This window comes from Rhinichthys klamathensis, unplaced genomic scaffold (genome assembly GCF_029890125.1).
Source record: "Rhinichthys klamathensis goyatoka isolate OS25496 unplaced genomic scaffold, OSU_Roscu_1.1 h1tg000828l_1, whole genome shotgun sequence".
In the NCBI taxonomy this organism is placed as follows: domain Eukaryota; kingdom Metazoa; phylum Chordata; class Actinopteri; order Cypriniformes; family Leuciscidae; genus Rhinichthys; species Rhinichthys klamathensis.
Window position 1 is genome coordinate 268,995 of NW_026607210.1, and position 17,030 is coordinate 286,024.

The 17,030-nt window shown below is 36.5% G+C and overlaps 1 protein-coding gene across 2 annotated transcripts; it reads right to left on the reverse strand.

Annotated features, from left to right (window-relative positions):
• Positions 1-4,551: 4,551 nt before the first annotated feature.
• On the reverse strand, positions 4,552-16,763 carry LOC130078187 (nuclear receptor coactivator 7). Of its 2 annotated transcripts, XM_056243710.1 has the most exons (7): positions 16,666-16,763; positions 14,151-14,301; positions 11,433-11,561; positions 11,105-11,257; positions 9,655-9,750; positions 7,786-7,859; positions 4,552-4,904 (listed from the first exon to the last, which is right to left on the reverse strand). In XM_056243710.1, the coding sequence occupies exons 1-7, from the start codon at positions 16,689-16,691 to the stop codon at positions 4,769-4,771; spliced, it is 765 nt and encodes a 254-aa protein (XP_056099685.1). In that variant the 5' UTR covers positions 16,692-16,763; the 3' UTR covers positions 4,552-4,768. The 2 variants fall into 2 exon arrangements, with proteins under 2 accessions (XP_056099685.1, XP_056099686.1); XM_056243711.1 differs by lacking the exons at positions 14,151-14,301; positions 16,666-16,763 and adding an exon at positions 12,034-12,127 and having other exon boundaries at positions 4,556-4,904.
• Positions 16,764-17,030: the final 267 nt, after the last annotated feature.

The following is a 17,030-nucleotide window of genomic DNA, read 5'->3' on the forward strand; positions in this document are numbered from 1 at the left end:
GATATAGTCCTCATTATAGTTATCGTTATAATTATCATTAGTCATCATAATAGTTATCGTCATAATTATCGGTAGTCATCATAATAGTTATCGTTAGTCATCGATATAGTCCTCATTACAGTTATCGTTATAATTATCGTTGTAATTATCGTTATAATCATCGTAATAGTTATTGTTATAGTCATGATATAGTCATCATTATAGTTATCGTTATAATTATCGTTATAGTCATCAATATAGTCCTCATTATAGTTATCGTTATAATTATCGTTAGTCATCATAATAGTTATCGTTATAGTCATCGATATAGTCCTCATTATAGTTATCGTTATAATTATCGTTAGTCATCATAATAGTTATCGTTTTAGTCATCGATATAGTCCTCATTATAGTTATCGTTATAATTATCGTTAGTCATCATAATAGTTATCGTTATAGTCATCGATATAGTCCTCATTATAGTTATCGTTATAATTATCGTTAGTCATCATAATAGTTATCGTTTTAGTCATCGATATAGTCCTCATTATAGTTATCGTTATAGTCATCAATATAGTCCTCATTATAGTTATCGTTATAATTATCGTAATAGTCATCGATATAGTCCTCATTATAGTTATCGTTATAATTATCGTTAGTCATCATAATAGTTATCGTTATAATTATCGTTAGTCATCATAATAGTTATCGTTAGTCATCGATATAGTCCTCATTACAGTTATCGTTATAATTATCGTTGTAATTATCGTTATAATCATCGTAATAGTTATTGTTATAGTCATGATATAGTCATCATTATAGTTATCGTTATAATTATCGTTATAGTCATCAATATAGTCCTCATTATAGTTATCGTTATAATTATCGTTAGTCATCATAATAGTTATCGTTATAGTCATCGATATAGTCCTCATTATAGTTATTAGGGGTGTGACGAGATCTCGTGCCACGAGATCTCGCGAGACTAAATATGACGAGATTTCTCGTCGAGTGAAAAAGCTGTCTCGCGATATCCCCATTAATATTCCACCGCTACACTCACATTCGCCTAAACTATCGTTTTGTTGTTTTTATAAAAAAATAAAAACCATTATAAACTAATGCAAAAGTCTGCTCTGCTCATCCAGCACGAGTTGCCGTTGCAATCAGTGCAGCACGAATCACAGTTCACTGATCGCATGACGATGGCGGAGGATTCGTTGCGCAACAGACTAAACGTCTGGTAAATGTCTTATCTTGTAGAATGCGCGCTCAGCACCGCTGCTCCCTATACGCGCGGTCACGAATTTGTAAGTGAAAGTAAAACACAAGCTCCCTGATGTGCATTGCGCACAAATTAGGCTGCATACATAAAATAATCCGTCTCCCAATACCCATCTCTGGACTGTTTATTTGCGGCTATGGTCTCTGTTGGCACTGCGAATATTGAGAGAGCACTGTAACGTACAAAGGACAACAGACAAGGGAGGCTCCGTTTCTGAACTTATAATCGGAACGCAAGAACAACTGTAGAGACAAACACACCAGCCTCGTTTCTCTCGGCCTTTTCCGAACTCACCGCATTAACCCTATAACTGCCGGTGCAAAATAAAACCGCAATTTCACAACAATTATAAAGAGTCTGTGTGCTAACTTTGATTATGGTTGCACTCGCACTTATTGTTTGCACTTAATAAGACTAAGAGAAAACAGTTATTTATTTTTGTTATTTATACGGTTTTTATTTCTCTGTTAAATGTGTGTTAAAAGGAGTTCAGTTAGGAGGTCACACACAGCCTCAATCAGAAGTTCTGAAAGCTCTTAAATGTACAGTAAGGTCTGAAGAGACTAATGTGAAATTATACAGGAGAAAAGCCAGTCAATAAAAACCTTTTACAGTGCTTGAATATTGTTTTCTTTCAATGCATTTGATAATTCATACTCATAAAGTAGACCTGAAATGACATGCATTAGAAGATTATTAGTTAAAACATTGAAAAATGCACCTGCATACTATTTTTCCAGCCATGAATTTTGTCATTGAGGATTTCTGAAAAATTGTGCAAAAATCTCGTCTCGTCTCGTTCTCGTGAACCCAATCTCGTGTCTAGTCTCGTCTCGTGAGATAAGCGTCTCGTCACACCCCTAATAGTTATCGTTATAATTATCGTTAGTCATCATAATAGTTATCGTTTTAGTCATCGATATAGTCCTCATTATAGTTATCGTTATAATTATCGTTAGTCATAATAATAGTTATCGTTATAGTCATCGATATAGTCCTCATTATAGTTATCGTTATAATTATCGTTAGTCATCATAATAGTTATCGTTTTAGTCATCGATATAGTCCTCATTATAGTTATCGTTATAGTCATCAATATAGTCCTCATTATAGTTATCGTTATAATTATCGTAATAGTCATCGATATAGTCCTCATTATAGTTATCGTTATAATTATCGTTAGTCATCATAATAGTTATCGTTATAATTATCGTTAGTCATCATAATAGTTATCGTTAGTCATCGATATAGTCCTCATTACAGTTATCGTTATAGTCATCAATATAGTCCTCATTATAGTTATCGTTATAATTATCGTTATAGTCATCGATATAGTCCTCATTATAGTTATCGTTATAATTATCGTTATAGTCATCGATATAGTCCTCATTATAGTTATCGTTATAATTATCGATATAGTCCTCATTATAGTTATCGTTATAATTATCGTTAGTCATCAAAATAGTTATCGTTATAGTCATCGATATAGTCCTCATAGTTATCGTTATAATTATCGTTATAGTCATCAATATAGTCCTCATAGTTATCGTTATAATTATCGTTATAGTCATCGATACAGTCCTCATAGTTATCGTTATAATTATCGTTAGTCATCATAATAGTTATCGTTATAATTATCGTTAGTCATCATAATAGTTATCGTTAGTCATCGATATAGTCCTCATTACAGTTATCGTTATAATTATCGTTGTAATTATCGTCATAATCATCGTAATAGTTATCGTTATAGTCATCGATATAGTCCTCATAGTTATCGTTATAATTATCGTTATAGTCATCAATATAGTCCTCATAGTTATCGTTATAATTATCGTTATAGTCATCGATACAGTCCTCATAGTTATCGTTATAATTATCGTTAGTCATCATAATAGTTATCGTTATAATTATCGTTAGTCATCATAATAGTTATCGTTAGTCATCGATATAGTCCTCATTACAGTTATCGTTATAATTATCGTTGTAATTATCGTCATAATCATCGTAATAGTTATCGTTATAGTCATCGATATAGTCCTCATAGTTATCGTTATAATTATCGTTATAGTCATCAATATAGTCCTCATAGTTATCGTTATAATTATCGTTATAGTCATCGATACAGTCCTCATAGTTATCGTTATAATTATCGTTAGTCATCATAATAGTTATCGTTATAATTATCGTTAGTCATCATAATAGTTATCGTTAGTCATCGATATAGTCCTCATTACAGTTATCGTTATAATTATCGTTGTAATTATCGTCATAATCATCGTAATAGTTATCGTTATAGTCATCGATATAGTCCTCATAGTTATCGTTATAATTATCGTTATAGTCATCAATATAGTCCTCATAGTTATCGTTATAATTATCGTTATAGTCATCGATACAGTCCTCATAGTTATCGTTATAATTATCGTTAGTCATCATAATAGTTATCGTTATAATTATCGTTAGTCATCATAATAGTTATCGTTAGTCATCGATATAGTCCTCATTACAGTTATCGTTATAATTATCGTTATAATCATCGTAATAGTTATCGTTATAGTCATCGATATAGTCCTCCTCATTATAGTTATCGTTATAATTATCGTTATAGTTATCATTATAGTTATCGTTATAGTCATCGATATAGTTATGGTTATATTTATCGTTTAAGTCGTTAAAGTTATAGTCCTTGTTGTAGTGATCATTATAGTCATCTTTATAGTTATCCTTAAAGTTATTGTTATAGTTATCGTTATAGATATCATAGTTATCGTTATAGTTATCATTAAAATCATCGGTCTTGGTGTGAGATGGGCCTTTATGCTTTAGATATGAACTTCTTGATTCTGTAATGAATATTACATGGCAGACTGGATTTAGAGTTGGATCTAAAGTTAATGCAGATATAAATGCTGTATATGATGAAGAGAGTGTGAAACAGACGCAGTTTCCCAGAAAAACATGTTTTATTAGACGTCTAACCCCCGATGCAGCGCCAGCACTGCACGATAAACACAACCAAAACCCCGAACACAACTCAACCATCGCAAACCTCTTTAAATACAGTAAAAAAAATAAGTTGTAGTAAAATCATACAATCATACAGAGAACCATTTTTTCTTTTCAAATCCCTTTTCATGGATATTTAGTAGTCGGAAGCATTGGTCCTCTATTAAGTGCATTTTAAAGTAAAGACTCAGTAGTTCTCACGGGTTTCGTTTCCAAACTAGTGTTGCCTTCATGGTTCGACACATGTGCGCTCGAAGCGCTAGATGCCGATCGTGTAGCGTCAGGTCTCCTCAACGGTTACTGTTACGGGAAATGAGAACTGAAAACCCCAGATCTGCCTCGACTCGTTAGCTTTACGTTTACATTGTTGCCGGTTGATTTAGCAGAAGCGTTTATCTAAAGCCGGTTACGAGCGAGGCAGAGGTTGTGAGAGTTATCCGACCGGTTCCTCCGGTTTCCTCTGTTGTTTGTTGAGATGAAGCATCAGTGATAACAGACTCAGATGAAGGTCCAGACCTCGAGCTCCTGAACGGTGAAGTCGTGGTGAAGACTGAGTGGCCGGTTGCAGAAGGTGTCGCAGGAGTAACTGGATCCACGGTACAGGTCAGCGTCCAGCCACAACCCGAACGGACCCCTTCAAGAAACAGACATGCTCATTACAGCACTCATGTGACCACAAAACCAGTCACAAGGGTCCATTTTTTACATTGAGATGTATGCATCATATGAGAGCTGAATGAATAAGCGTTCCACTGATGTGTGATTTAATAGGATAGGACAATATTTGAAAATCTGAGGGTGCAAAAAAATCGAAACATTGAGAAAATCGCTTTTAAAGTTGTGCATTTATGTTCACGATTGTGCTGCGTTCACTCACTAAAATAATTGTTGTATTTATGTACGATAGGAAATTGACAAAATATCTTTACTTCATATCCTAATGATTTTTTGGCATAAAAGAAAAATGGATAATTTTGACATTATTATATTTTATTATATATAAATTAATTATATAAAAATTATTAATTTTCACAACAATAAAACAAATCATATGGACCTATTATTATGTTATATTATATTATACAACAGTAAAACATACTGGCCTATTCTATTATAATTCGTATTATTATATTATATATAAATTAATTAAATAAATATTTTCACAACACTAAAACGTAATGATGATGTGTCCAAGGTTGTGCATCAGAAGATGTTTCTGTAAACTTACTAGGGGTGTGACGAGACGCTTATCTCACGAGACGAGACTAGACACGAGATTGGGTTCACGAGAACGAGACGAGACGAGATTTTTGCACAATTTTTCAGAAATCCTCAATGACAAAATTCATGGCTGGAAAAATAGTATGCAGGTGCATTTTTCAATGTTTTAACTAATAATCTTCTAATGCATGTCATTTCAGGTCTACTTTATGAGTATGAATTATCAAATGCATTGAAAGAAAACAATATTCAAGCACTGTAAAAGGTTTTTATTGACTGGCTTTTCTCCTGTATAATTTCACATTAGTCTCTTCAGACCTTACTGTACATTTAAGAGCTTTCAGAACTTCTGATTGAGGCTGTGTGTGACCTCCTAACTGAACTCCTTTTAACACACATTTAACAGAGAAATAAAAACCGTATAAATAACAAAAATAAATAACTGTTTTCTCTTAGTCTTATTAAGTGCAAACAATAAGTGCGAGTGCAACCATAATCAAAGTTAGCACACAGACTCTTTATAATTGTTGTGAAATTGCGGTTTTATTTTGCACCGGCAGTTATAGGGTTAATGCGGTGAGTTCGGAAAAGGCCGAGAGAAACGAGGCTGGTGTGTTTGTCTCTACAGTTGTTCTTGCGTTCCGATTATAAGTTCAGAAACGGAGCCTCCCTTGTCTGTTGTCCTTTGTACGTTACAGTGCTCTCTCAATATTCGCAGTGCCAACAGAGACCATAGCCGCAAATAAACAGTCCAGAGATGGGTATTGGGAGACGGATTATTTTATGTATGCAGCCTAATTTGTGCGCAATGCACATCAGGGAGCTTGTGTTTTACTTTCACTTACAAATTCGTGACCGCGCGTATAGGGAGCAGCGGTGCTGAGCGCGCATTCTACAAGATAAGACATTTACCAGACGTTTAGTCTGTTGCGCAACGAATCCTCCGCCATCGTCATGCGATCAGTGAACTGTGATTCGTGCTGCACTGATTGCAACGGCAACTCGTGCTGGATGAGCAGAGCAGACTTTTGCATTAGTTTATAATGGTTTTTATTTTTTTATAAAAACAACAAAACGATAGTTTAGGCGAATGTGAGTGTAGCGGTGGAATATTAATGGGGATATCGCGAGACAGCTTTTTCACTCGACGAGAAATCTCGTCATATTTAGTCTCGCGAGATCTCGTGGCACGAGATCTCGTCACACCCCTAAAACTTACAACATCAAAATGTAAATCGTTCAATCCAATTTTATTATTATATGATATGATATTATACTATATTATATAAATTAATTTTCACAACATTAAAACAATTCAATCATATAATCTATTTTATTATAATTTTTATTATTATATTATATATAAATTATATATTTTTTTTATTTGATATAAATCACAGCATAAAAAATTTAATAATATGGGCCTTTTTAAAAATAATTTTTACTATTATATTATATTATATATGACAGAAAACAGATAAACACAACAGAATTAAATCGTTAATTATTTGTATGTAATGAATCTCCAGCACAAGAATCATGATGATGACACGCCGTACATTTAATCAGTTCATTCATTCCCTGCATGTGAATCAAACCACATGACCTGGTGTAACATTATAATGTAGGTATAATGAATACATGCCTGAATGTATAAATGATATAATTGCAGTTTTGTTGTTTTGTCTGAATTTATTTTATTATCATTTTTTATAATTTTTTTATTATATTTTTTCACAGCTTTTGTGTTTCATCATCACCATCTATTTTAGAAAGCAGAAGCTTTATGATCAAATGTTGTGTTGAACAGAAGAGTTATGAGAACAGAAGGATCATTTACACTACAGATCTTTATCTCACTTCCACATTCAGAAAGCAGAAGCTTCAAATACCGTAGTAGCGTAAAACAACTTCCCCTTTATTCCGCATCAATGGCAGTGATTACAGTACAGGACTGATTAATTCATCTAAACACACCAATCAGCTGATGAGACCAAAGTTTGAAGTTGCCAATGGTCAGACGTATATCTGACTTGATTTTGTTCATGGGGAATTGATTGGATCATTAGATAATTTGACAAGAAAATAATATTTCAGTATTTCTACTTTGTTGTATGGAAGCCTGTTTCCCTTACAGAATAAAAAATAAAAAACGTAACTGCGACTTTTTATCTCAGAATTGCATGTTTATATCTCTTTAACTCGCAATTGGGACTTTTTATCTCACAATTCTGAATTTATAACTCACAATTGTGACTATATATTACATTAATAAAAGCGTGATAATGCCTTACCCTCCTCCTCCCATCTGAAGCGAGTCCAGGAATCCTCTCACAAAGTAGGAGTTTTCACCACTCCAGCGGAAAATCTGCACATGAACCAAACAACAGGTCAAACTACAGGTCAAACTACATGTGAAACTACAGGTCAAACTACAGGTCAAACTACAGGTCAAACTACAGGTCAAACTACAGGTCAAACTACAGGTGGAACAACAGGTGAAACTACAGGTCAAACTACAGGTCAAACTACAGGTCAAACTACAGGTGGAACAACAGGTGAAACTACAGGTCAAACTACAGGTCAAACTACAGGTCAAACTACAGGTCAAACTACAGGTCAAACTACAGGTGGAACAACATATGAAACTACAGGTCAAACTACAGGTGGAACAACAGGTGAAACTACAGGTCAAACTACAGGTCAAACTACAGGTCAAACTACAGGTCAAACTACATGTGAAACTACAGGTCAAACTACAGGTCAAACTACAGGTCAAACTACAGGTCAAACTACAGGTGGAACAACAGGTGAAACTACAGGTCAAACTACAGGTCAAACTACAGGTGAAACTACAGGTCAAACTACAGGTCAAACTACAGGTGAAACTACAGGTGAAACTACAGGTCAAACTACAGGTCAAACTACAGGTGGAACAACATATGAAACTACAGGTCAAACTACAGGTGGAACAACAGGTGAAACTACAGGTCAAACTACAGGTCAAACTACAGGTCAAACTACAGGTCAAACTACAGGTCAAACTACAGGTGGAACAACAGGTGAAACTACAGGTGAAACTACAGGTCAAACTACAGGTCAAACTACAGGTGGAACAACAGGTCAAACTACAGGTCAAACTACAGGTCAAACTACAGGTCAAACTACAGGTGAAACTACAGGTGGAACAACAGGTGAAAATACAGGTGGAACAACAGGTGGAACTACAGGTGAAAATACAGGTGAAACTACAGGTGAAAATACAGGTAGAACAACAGGTGGAACTACAGGTGAAAATACAGGTGAAACTACAGGTGAAAATACAGGTGGAACAACAGGTGGAACTACAGGTGAAAATACAGGTGAAACTACAGGTGAAAATACAGGTAGAACAACAGGTCAAACTACAGGTGGAACAACAGGTGAAACTACAGGTGGAACAACAGGTGGAACAACAGGTGAAAATACAGGTGGAACAACAGGTGAAACTACAGGTGGAACAACAGGTGAAAATACAGGTGGAACAACAGGTGGAACTACAGGTGAAAATACAGGTGAAACTACAGGTGAAAATACAGGTAGAACAACAGGTGGAACTACAGGTGAAAATACAGGTGAAACTACAGGTGAAAATACAGGTGGAACAACAGGTGGAACTACAGGTGAAAATACAGGTGAAACTACAGGTGAAAATACAGGTGGAACAACAGGTGAAACTACAGGTGGAACAACAGGTGAAAATACAGGTAGAACAACAGGTGAAACTACAGGTGGAACAACAGGTGAAACTACAGGTGAAACTACAGGTGGAACAACAGGTGAAACTACAGGTGGAACTAAAGGTGGAACAACAGGTCAAACTACAGGTGAAACTACAGGTCAAACTACAGGTGAAACTACAGGTGGAACAACATGTGAAACTACAGGTGGAACTACAGGTGGAACAACAGGTCAAACTACAGGTCAAACTACAGGTGAAACTACAGGTCAAACTACAGGTGAAACTACAGGTGAAACTACAGGTGGAACTACAGGTGGAACAACAGGTCAAACTACAGGTGAAACTACAGGTGAAACTACAGGTGAAACTACAGGTGGAACAACAGGTGAAACTACAGGTCATGTGTTCAGGTGTGAGATATTAAGATCAGAGCGACCCGTACCTGAAACTCAGGACTGAAGCTGTAGAGGAACGTCTCTCCTGTCCCGTAGCAGAAGCTGCTCACTCGGAAAGGGTCTGAGGAAAACGCTCCGAACACCTGAGGGTTGCAGGAACAGGTTGTTTTAGCGCAACATTTCACCATGTTGATGCTACACATGCAAGTCAAGTCAGTGTTATTAATTTCTACAGTGCTTTGTACAATATAGATGGATTCAAAGCTGATGATAAACAGGAAAATAACAAGCAAACTAAATCCAATTCTGCTGCTGTAAAGCTGATAATCAGATCAATTCAGTTCAGTGTTGATTCACTTCGGTTCAATAACTGAGTAAAGTTCATCAATTATGAAACGAGCTCAATTCATCTATAAAGCAGCAACACCAAGGTCAAGGGTTCAATTCCTAGTGAAAGCATGAACTGATTCATGTTATACTTTAAATTCACTTTAGATAAAAGCGTCTGCCAAATGCATCAATACAAGGATGAAATTTCAGATTATGTTTGGTCATAATATATGGGTGATCGGGGCACAAACTAACGTAAAACTTTCCACACGTGCCAGCATGATGAAACTTATTGTATTTACTAGTTGCCATATCAACACTATATAAAGAAAAAAAAATGTGCCAAAATGTAAAAAATCTTTGGAAGATATCACTTAACATTTCTTTAGCCATTGCAAAAGTAAATATCTTACTGAAGTACATTTTTCATCTCTGTTTTTTGTGTTTATTTAAAATTAGACAAATCTAATATTATTTTAATCTTATATCTGTTATTTAACAGTTGAGATAGTCACACTGCGTTACAATGAACCCCTATTAGAACTATGATATTCTATTCTATACTTTTAAGAATTCTATTGAGAAAACATGAGAAAAAGGTCAATGTTTAGAAATTATGAATTATTATTATGTTTTGAACTATGCTGTATAGCTGTTTTGCAGTGTGTTTGTTTTCAAACTCAAAAATGTGTTTATTTTTAATTATTAAATAATGCCATTATTTTATATGAAAAAGTTAATAATGGTATTTTACTGACAAAATATTTTAGTTTATATATATTTTTTTTGTAATCATTTTAATCCATCATATATGGTCATGTGATTATAAACCCCAGCTGTGGGGCATGTTGTCACATTTCACTTCCATTATTTCGGGGTAAATCAAGAATAAAGTATACACTGTATTAATGAAACAAAACCACATAACTGTACTAGACGTGTGAAATGAATGTGAGAATAAATAAATAAATATTCTGAACCCAAAGTACAGTAGATTACACAATCTGAAAAAGTCTAAAAGTGTTATTTTGTGCTCCGCTCTCCCCTAACTTCTTAGTTATTGAAGTGTAAAAGGTTTAGTGATATAGTAACACACTGAGGGTTTGACTGATGCCGGATATAGCATGAATGACACACACACACACACACGTGCACCTGTACACACACCTGCTTGTCTGAATCCTTGATGACCATCAGAACTGGTCTGTCTATGTCTCCCATCTGCCGGTACAGTGTCCTCAGACTGGTGCCGTGCTCCGCCGTACTGTACACCAGTTTCCACCGATAACCCTGAGTCCGTGCGGGAATCTGGTTCACCAGCTGTGGAGATTAGCCTTTACATCACTGCATGCATCATCTAAAGCATTCATTTCATCAGCATGTGTACATAATATGTAAATGTAATATACTTAGCATAAAATAAATGCATTTCAAACACATTTTGGTACATTTCTTTTCCACTAGGGTACTTTGATCAGAAAAGCACATCACGTACTTGTTCGAGGTGGTGTTGGTTCAGGATCTGACTGTGGTTTATTAAAACTGGCAGAAGATCTTCAGATTCAGAGTCTGCAGAACTGCACACACTCGCACAGCGCTTATTCTGCTGCTTCACAGTGACAATCTGGAGGAACACAGAAGAGAAGCATCACTGACTGAAACACACTCACACACACACACTCGCGCACACACACACACACACACACACACATACACAGCGCTTATTCTGCTGCTTCACAGTGACAATCTGGAGGAACACAGAAGAGAAGCATCACTGACTGAAACACACACACACACGCACACACACACTCGCGCACACACACACACTCGCACACACACACACACACACACACACACTCGCGCACACACACACACTCGCACAGCGCTTATTCTGCTGCTTCACAGTGACAATCTGGAGGAAAACAGAAGAGAAGCATCACTGACTGAAACACTCTCTCTCACACACACACACACACGTGCGCGAGGAGTTTCAGTAACACTCATTCCTCAACCCTTACAGCAAATCACGGTTAATTTGTGGTTAGCATAGTACAGTAACCGTGTTCTATTAGCAGTAGAGCATGTTTAAAGCTCACCTCTACAAACGGCCCCTCAGATCCATTGGCAAAGTACAAGATCTTAATGCTCTCCTGCATCGGCCTCATGTTCAGAGATTGCTCGAGGTGTCCTGTGAGTTAAATCTGGGCACTCTGGAGGTCTTACCCGCTTATATCGTGTTCTTCTCCCGCCCAGTTCACATTTCAAGCTTGGTTTCGTTTTAGAGAAAACCTCAGAAGAGGAAGCTTCGCCAAATATGGGCGGAAAAAAAGAAGCATGTTTCTTCTCGAATGAGAATCTGTATTGCACTCGGTTTCTTTTCTTCCTCCACCCGCAGGAAAACCAACGAGTTCTTGATAAACTGCCGTTCAAAAGTTTAAGATCAGTAAGATTTTTTTTTCCTGTTTTCTATGTGAATATACAGTAAAGTGTAATTTATTCCTGTGATCAAAGCTGTATTTTCAGCATCATTACTCCAGTCTTCAGTGTCACATGATCCTCCAGAAATCACTCTAATATAGTTATTAGAAAATTAACAGAAAATGAACCATGCTTTTATATACATGATTAAATAAATCATGTATTAAATTATTTCTATGTAATAATTCTATGTACATTTCTGAAATGCACTTTCTGTAAAGCTGCTTTGAAACAATATGAATAGTGAAAAGCACGGTAAGACTTTACTTGAAGGGGTGTGCATAAGACTGACATGACACCTTCATAATCATGACAGGACACATGAGGGAGGGTTTATGCATGTTTATGACAACTGTCATTAAGTGTCATTCACTCAATTATGACATTTTTAATGCAAATATGACATTGTTTGAGATGTCTTTGTTATGACACCTTGACATAAACCAATACATCATAACCTGTCAGTGTCTCATGACAACTTGACATTACTAAGACAACACAACCTGTAATAAACATGACATAGCAGATTAATTATCAAACTTAAGAAAGCACTGAGCTTTATGGGTTAACATTACATTAAACTGTCATGTGGTTGGTTTTGACATTGGCTGTCATGAGGCATTATAACATTTTAATGACAAATTCAATGTGTACCACTGTAGTTGAGGCCAAGAAAAATATTAATGACACAGTTATAATGCCTCATGACCTTATGTCAAGGTGTCATAACAAAGACATCTCAAACAATGTTTGCATATAAATATATTTCTCAAACAATGTTGCATCATATTTGCATTAAAAATGTTATAATTGAGCGAATGACACTTAATGACAGTTGTCATAAATATGCATAAACCCTCCTTCATGTGTCGTGTCATGATTATGAAGGTGTCGTGTCAGTCTTATGCACACCCCTTCAAGTAAAGTGTTACCAAAAGCGCTATACAAATAAATTTGAATTGAATTGAATTAATATGATGATTTGATGCTCAAGAAACATTTATGATTATTATCAGTGTTGAAAACAGTTGTGGACAGCAATCGGTATTCTTTAAGTTCAAAAGAACGGCATTTATCTGAAATAGAAAGCTTTTGTAACATTAAACACTACCGTTCAAAAGTTTGGGGTCAGTAAGAATGTTTTTTTGGGGGGGGGGGGGGGGAAGAAATATAAGAAATCAATACTTTTTAATTCATCAAGGATTAATTAAATTGATCAAAAGTGACAGTAAATACATTTATAATGTTACAAAACATTTTATTTGAAATAAATGAACTTTCTATTCATCAAAGAATCCTGAAATAAAAATTGTCCACAACTGTTTTCAACACTGATAATAATCATAAATGTTTCTTGAGCATCAGATCCTCATATTAGAGTGATTTCTGAAGGATCATGTGACACTGAAGACTGGAGTAATGATGCTGAAAACTCAGCTTTGATCACAGGAATAAATTACACTTTACTGTATATTCACATAGAAAACAGATCTCGTAATATTTAACAATATTATTGTTTTTTCTCTCAGTATTTTCAATCAAATAAATGCAGCCTTGGTGAGGATAAGAGTCTTCTTTTAAAAACATTTAAAAATCTTACTGATCTCAAAGTTTTGAACGCTGTATATATAAATGATTGTTATTGTACATGATCCTGCTGGATTTCGAGTCACGGTAACTGTACTGTACTTTGATCACATTAATGCTGATTAAACGTGAATTTTGTGCAATATACCTTCCAGTTTTTGGGGTCAGAGTTATTCAGTAAAGAGTCGATCACACTGAGGGTTTCTGGATGGACCTTCAGGAAATCCTGCTTGCTGGTGTGTTTACTGTAAATGGTTTCCGGAGACCACTGGACGAAGAACGTGTAGAGATGATCCACCCTGAAGGAAACCAAACGCACGCTTGAGGAGTCGAGCTCATATAAGATGCATATTATAAAAACATGAACTGTAGCTCAGAGCATTTGCATGTAAATGTGTGTGTGTTTCTGATGCACATTGACCAAATGTACTGGATTTAACATCAGAATTTCCACCATCAGACTATAATGCATGGACTCTATTAATGGATCCTATTCCTGGAAATTACAGTCATTGCTTGTTTCAACGTCAGACTCCAGTAACGCAATGAGAATCCCTTGAGTCCTGCTAATGAAGCCCGGCGTTCCCAGACATCTGGAAGTCATGTTAGAACCGTTTCTCTGGCACACGCACACGAGGAATTATCCCAGTGAGATACGGTAACTCAAGACTTCACTGGAAATAGTTTGAGACAAAAACTCAAACAACTTACGTTAATCCTCTGTAATGCATCCGGATGCTTGTAGAGCACTTTGGGTGAACAATAGTACGGAATAAAAGCGATATATACAGTCAAACCAAGATTTATTCAGACCCTTTCAACATTTCTCACATTATCAGTTTATTCGTAAAAACGGTAATAAATATGAGCAGAACTCAGTTCTCAGATCAGTGGATATTTGACTGGTTTTGTCCGTCCTTCTGTTAGACTCTCACACATGAATTATGTTGAATATCTGTCAGCTGTTCAATTTAACTACACAATTAGATAATACCAGTTTAGCTCAACCAGTGACCAAGCAATGCTTCATGTTGTTCAGTGTGTGTGTAAAAAGAGCATTAGCAATTACAGAAAACACACTTCAGCAGAACATGATCAGCTCAAAGTGGAGGAATCATTATTGCTCAAAGATGTTTATTAATGTCACTGTAGTCACTGTATGAAGAATATTTGGGTATAATATGTCACAGTTTACTTTATTTTGCTCTCCTCACTTACATAAATGAACTATAGTGTCCTGATCACACTATGAAACAATATCAAAAATTATATCTGGTGTCTGAATAATTTTTGGTTTGACTGTAAATGACTCACTCACTCACACACTCACTCACTCACTCACTCACTCACTCACACACTCTCACTCACACACTCTCACTCACACACTCACACACTCACTCACTCTCACACTCTCACTCACTCACTCACTCACTCACTCACTCACTCACTCACACACTCTCACTCACACACTCTCACTCACACACTCACACACTCACTCACTCTCACACTCTCACTCACTCACTCACTCACTCACTCACTCACTCACTCACTCACTCACTCACTCACTCTCTCACTCACTCACTCACTCACTCACTCACACACTCACTCACTCACTCACTCACTCACTCACTCACACACTCACTCACACACTCTCACTCACACACTCTCACTCACACACTCACACACTCACTCACACACTCTCACTCACACACTCTCACTCACACACTCACTCACACACTCTCACTCACACACTCTCACTCACACACTCACTCACACACTCTCACTCACACACTCTCACTCACTCACTCACACACTCACTCACACACTCTCACTCACACACTCTCACTCACACACTCACACACTCACTCACTCACTCACTCACTCACTCACTCACTCACTCACACACTCTCACTCACACACTCACTCACTCACACACTCTCACTCACACACTCTCACTCACACACTCTCACTCACACACTCACACACTCACTCACTCTCACACACTCACACACTCACACTCACACACTCTCACACTCTCACACTCTCACACCCTCACACACTCACACTCACACACTCTCACACTCTCACACTCTCACACTCTCTCACACACACACACACACACACACGCACACACACACACACACACACACACACACACACACACACACACACACACACACACACACACACACACACACACACACACACACACACAGTGTTTCGCAACATATAGAATTTAAGAACAGGTTTCCTTCAGCAATAATCTGCCAAGTCTCGTCTTTGAAAAGAGATCAAACTTCAGTCTCTAAAGCATTCAAGATTCACCAGTTTAAGCTGGAAATTCAATGTTCTGGTCTATGCTCAAAAAGTGAATAAATGAATTATAAATACCATGTAAATATACTTTATATAAATATAATTTAGTAACATAAAATCCCCTAAAAATAAAATAAAAAATAAATAAATAACTTTATCGAACTAAAATATAGTAGCCTACATTAATTTCATTGAAATAAAAACATTAATCTCGGACACGCGAAGCACACCAGATTAACTACCGTAAGAGTGCATGGATGAACTTTCGATGCCAATAAAGTACATTTTCTGCAATGCATGGATGTTACAGATTCAAAGTGGAATGTAAAAGCCTGTGAGTTACTTACTCTCCCACGCTGTACGCCACACCCATGTCGACCAGAAGAGCGCAGGCAGATGATGAAGATGATGAAGATGAAGAAGATGATGAAGACGTCTGAAGGCTTATATCCACACAGGAGCCGAACGCTGCATTTATACCAGCATGTCAGCTGAGATAACCCTCCCGGGTCCTTCAGGGCCAGTCACTGCTCAGCATTGCACAACTGTGTTATAAGGCCAGTGAACCATTAACCCCAGTGGAGCTGTGCGTGCTGACTGGGATATAGTGTGATCTCCAGCTGAGATAAAGTCCTGACTCCTGAGAATGGGCAATCCGCTTCTTGCAAGTCAACATGAAACACAGTGAAAGGGTTCCGTCAGGATTCGTGTT

Coding starts and splice junctions, on each gene's coding strand:
- LOC130078187 (XM_056243710.1), bottom strand. CDS start 16,691: ATGGGTGTGGCGTACAGCGTGGGAGA. Junction 11,562..14,150: donor CTGACCCCAAAAACTGGAAG/GTATATTGCACA, acceptor GTGTTCCTCCAG/ATTGTCACTGTGAAGCAGCA. Junction 7,860..9,654: donor GCTTCAGTCCTGAGTTTCAG/GTACGGGTCGCT, acceptor GTTCATGTGCAG/ATTTTCCGCTGGAGTGGTGA.